The 4,562-nt window shown below is 40.4% G+C and overlaps 1 protein-coding gene across 1 annotated transcript; it reads left to right on the plus strand.

Moving 5' to 3' along the window:
• Window positions 1-3,321: 3,321 nt before the first annotated feature.
• LOC120930709 (olfactory receptor 11L1-like) lies at window positions 3,322-4,248 on the plus strand. The gene has a single exon (XM_040341885.1). The coding sequence runs from the start codon at window positions 3,322-3,324 to the stop codon at window positions 4,246-4,248; it is 927 nt and encodes a 308-aa protein (XP_040197819.1).
• The last annotated feature ends 314 nt before the right edge of the window (window positions 4,249-4,562 follow it).

The following is a 4,562-nucleotide window of genomic DNA, read 5'->3' on the forward strand; positions in this document are numbered from 1 at the left end:
GTACATATTAGTTGACAGAGTGTTGATAAAGCCGTAAGGGCAGACATACAAGAACATAACATGATTGATTGTCGATATATGTTTCTGCTCAGCGGAGCCATGATAGGTTGTTCATGTTAAACCCACCACTTATTTTCTATTTTATGGTATAACTAACTTGTATACAACCAGACTTGTCTGTATCCTGTTATAAACGTGACTGTATTTTCCTTGCATTTTTTTTTCCTCATCATTCAAATGTCTGGACTTTGTGATTACTTTGTCTGATTTGAAAAATGTATAAATAAACAATAAAAAAAAAAAAAAAAAGAACATAACATGATGATATTATAATAATACTAGAAAGCATGATAAAACCCTGACGTGTTTCGACCTTGTAAGGAGCGGTCATCTTCAGGGGGTAAAATGGAGATGCTCTAAAAGGAAATATATTGTATAGGTGAGGTTGTTAAAAAACAAAAACACTCTCAGCAAAGAAACATCTACCATAGAACCCCCAAATTACTTAGAACCCCCAAACATTATATATATATATATATTTTTAGTAGACACCCTAGGGAATAAAGTAGCGCTCATTACAACTTTTTTTTATCTCACACGGTATGTGCGCAATAATTTTTCAAACACAATTTTTGGGGGAAAACAACGGTTTCATGAATGAAAAAATAACAAAACAGTAAAGTTAGCCCAATTTTTTAGTATAATGTGAAAGATGATGTTACGGAGAGTAAACAGATACCTAACTTGTCACGTTTTAAAATTGCGTACACTCATGGAATGGTGCCAAACTTCGGTACTTAAAAATCTCCATATGCAACACTTACTTTTTTTTACAGGCTACCAGTTTAGAGTTACAAAAGAGGTCTAGTATGAGAATTTTTGCATTCGCTCTAACCCATGCGGCGATACCTCACATGTGTGGTTTGAACACCGTTTACATATGTGGGCGGGACTTACGTGTGTGTTCGCTTCTGAATGCGAGCTACCGGGGACAGGGGCATTTTATTTTTATTTATTTTTTACTTTTTATTTTTTATTTTTACACTTTCTTTTACATTTACATTTTTTTGATCACTTTTATTCCTATTACAAGAAATGTAAACATCCCTTGTAATAGGAATTGTTAGAGACATGTCCTCTTTATGGAGAGATGTGGGGTCAATAAGACCTCACATCTCTCCTCCAGGATGGAAAGCATGAGATTGTGAAAAAAATTCACTGATCTCATGCTGACAGCCGCGATTGCGGCTTTGTTTACTTCCGGCTACGTCCGGGTTATGATGTCACGCCTGGGTCTCCGAAGTTATAGAGATAACCGGTGACCATCTGGTCACCGGAAATCTCTATGTTCCTCATCCTAAACCTGCCGATTCGTTCTCCGGGCCCCCCGATGGCACGGGAGAGATCAAAGAAAAAACAGAGGGCAGCAAGAGGACAGGACATCCCATCCCACCGCCTATAAGAACGATCAAGCAGTGGAACTGCCAATATTATCATTCTAATGGTGCGCAGAATCGCCGGGAGAAGAGAAGGATATCTGAATGATGCCAGTAGCTGCTGGCATTATTCATATATCCCCCCTAAAGTCCAGGACATCATATGACATCCTACGGTAGGGAAGTGGTTTTAAAGGCCAGGTGAACTGCACAGAATTATTATTAAATCGTGATTGCATGGATTAGTGAATTGAAAGATCATCCCCAGATCAGATAGATCCTCATGCACACATTCAAAGTAAGCAGCAGATCTCCTTATTCCATCACCGGATTTGACCAATTCTTCTGTATCCTTTGGTTAATAATTATATCCCAAAGCAAATACCGTATTTTCCGGCGTATAAGACAACCTTTTACACCTTAATTACACTGCCAAAGAGCGGGGTCGTCTTATACGCCAGGTGCACAGGCAGCCAGATGGATGTGAAGCCCGCTGGGGGCTCGGTAATACTGTAGCATACAGTATGCGCCGCTCAGCCAATCCCGGCCGGCGATGCACTCTGTTGCTGAATACAGAGCTTGTTAAGCCTGCTCGTATTAGAGTGGCGCGAGCTGATGATGTCACAGCCTCTGCTAATACGAGCAGGCTTTGTATTCAATAATAGAATACAACGCTTGCTGTGATTGACTCAGTGCTGTATACTGCACACTGTGCACTGTTTTCTGCACTGTAGTTGCCAATGGAGGCTAGCAGACTGCTGATTTCATACCAAAAGTGGCTGCACCTAGAGGAGGAAGTGTCACCTATTTATGGGCAAACTGAGCCAGGAGAGAGGAGAGTGCAGACCTATAGATGGGGTCTGAGCTCTCAGCCTGCCTGGACCAGGGCCATCAGGACAGAAGCTAAGAGGATATGCTGCGGTGCCTGCTCACTTCTACCATGAAGAGAGGATGGACCTGCATCTAAGGCCTCGTACACATGATAGGTTAACCAGAGGACAACAGTCTGATGGACCGTTTTCATCGGTCCAAACCAATCGTGTGTAGGCCCCATAGGTTATTTAACCATAGGTTAAAAAAAGCCAACTTGCTTTAAATGTAACCTATGGATTCCTAACCGATGGGAAAAAAATGATCGTTAGTACGCACAACCATCGGTTAAAAATCCACGCATGCTCAGAATCAAGTCGACGCATGCTTGGAAGCATTGAACTTCGTTTTTTTTTCAGCACGTCATTGTGTTTTACGTCACCGCGCTCTGACACGGTCGGTTTTTTAACCGATGGTGTGTAGGCACGATGGACCATCAGTCAGCTTCATCGGTTAACCTATGACAACGGTCCTTCAGACCATTCTCATCGGATGGATTGATCGTGTGTACGAGGCTTTAGTCTTCCAGAGCTGCTTTCGGGGATTGGGCTTGGATCGGAGCTACGACACTGCACCCCTATGTGAGGAAGTGGGTAGTCTTATACGGCAAGTATAGCCCAAAACAATATTTTCATTGGAAAATTAGAGGGGTCGTCCTATATACCCGGTTGTCTTGTATGCCGGAAAATACAGTAGGCTAATGCCATTACCTGACTGTCTTAATCTACAGTATTTCAAAGGGCTATTTTATATAAGGTGTATTGCTGCATTGTTGTAATAATTCCTGGAGACTCCAAGTAAGGATTTTATGATGTCGTTATCTTTACAGATGAAAAGATGAAAACGTTTTACTAACTAATTACTAAGGCATAACGCCACCTAGTTTAGTCAACTGATCAAGAAGACTGAGATTGAACCAGTTGATAATAAGTTGTAAAATGGAATCGGCATACCACCTTAGCTTGTTCTAATGAACAACCAAAAATTGCAGTCTTGCATCTTCTTGTCTTAAGTTATGCTTCAGAACAATTTCACCACGATCACAGAAATTCATCTTCTGGGATTTCACAATCTCTATCATTTCAACATTTTGTTCTTCATTGTGTTTTTCATAATTTACTGCCTTACAACATGTTGGAATTTGCTTCTCGTAGTTGCGGTGGCTAAGATCAGAAGCCTGCACGCTCCAATGTACATCTTCCTCACTCAACTCTCTTTATCAGACATTATAATGACCAACAGTATAAGTCCAATTTTGCTCCATGTATTGGTGGACAAACCGGCCACCATCACCTTTACAGGCTGCCTTGCTCAGTACTACTTCTTCTGTGCCTCTTTGGCATTTGACACTCTCCTGTTAACAGTGATGTCCTATGACCGATATCTCGCCATTTGTAACCCTCTACGTTATAATACCATTATGAACTATGTATTTTGTTTAAAACTAATTATATCTTCTTGGTTCCTGGGCTTTTCTGCAATCATAAAATATGTCTTTGAAATTTCTGATTTAAAATTTTGTGGCTCCAATGTCATTGACCACTTTTTCTGTGATCTGTCTCCTCTGTTGGCCCTTTCTTGTTCGGACACATATGTTCTACAAGTTGAAGTTACTATTATTACTATTTCCTTGTCTGTTTTCCCATTTCTGCTCATCATTACATCATATTGTTATATAATCTGCACTATCTTAAGAATCCCCTCAGTCACCGGAAGGCAAAAAGCCTTCTCCACTTGCAGCTCCCATCTCACAGTTGTGTCAATGTTTTTTGGATCTCTTCTTTGTACTTATGCGGCTCCAACACGGGGGCAGTCATCAACTTCCAGCAAAGTACTTTCTCTTTCATATACTGTCATGATTCCTTTGATTAACCCTCTCATATATAGTTTTAGGAATAATGATATTAAAGAAGCTTTTCATAAAACTTGCAGAATCTACTGATATAACTACTAATGCCTGATATAACACACGATCAGGCTTTTGCCCGACCAAATCCACATCGGAATTCCGACGGAATTCCAAACGGAGGAAAAGAGAACATGTTCTCTATGTAAACTCTGATGAAATTCCTCAGAATATCCGATGGAACAATTCCGATGGGCATACACACGCCCAGAATTTCCGATGGAAAAAGTCTGTCTGACTTTTTCCATTGGAAATTCCGATCGTGTGTATGAGGCATAAGATACAAACGAGCATGCAATATTGTTTTATCAAACTAAATACAGAACTAAAAATGCATAGATGAAGATTTT

This window comes from Rana temporaria, chromosome 3 (assembly GCF_905171775.1).
Source record: "Rana temporaria chromosome 3, aRanTem1.1, whole genome shotgun sequence".
Classification (NCBI taxonomy): domain Eukaryota; kingdom Metazoa; phylum Chordata; class Amphibia; order Anura; family Ranidae; genus Rana; species Rana temporaria.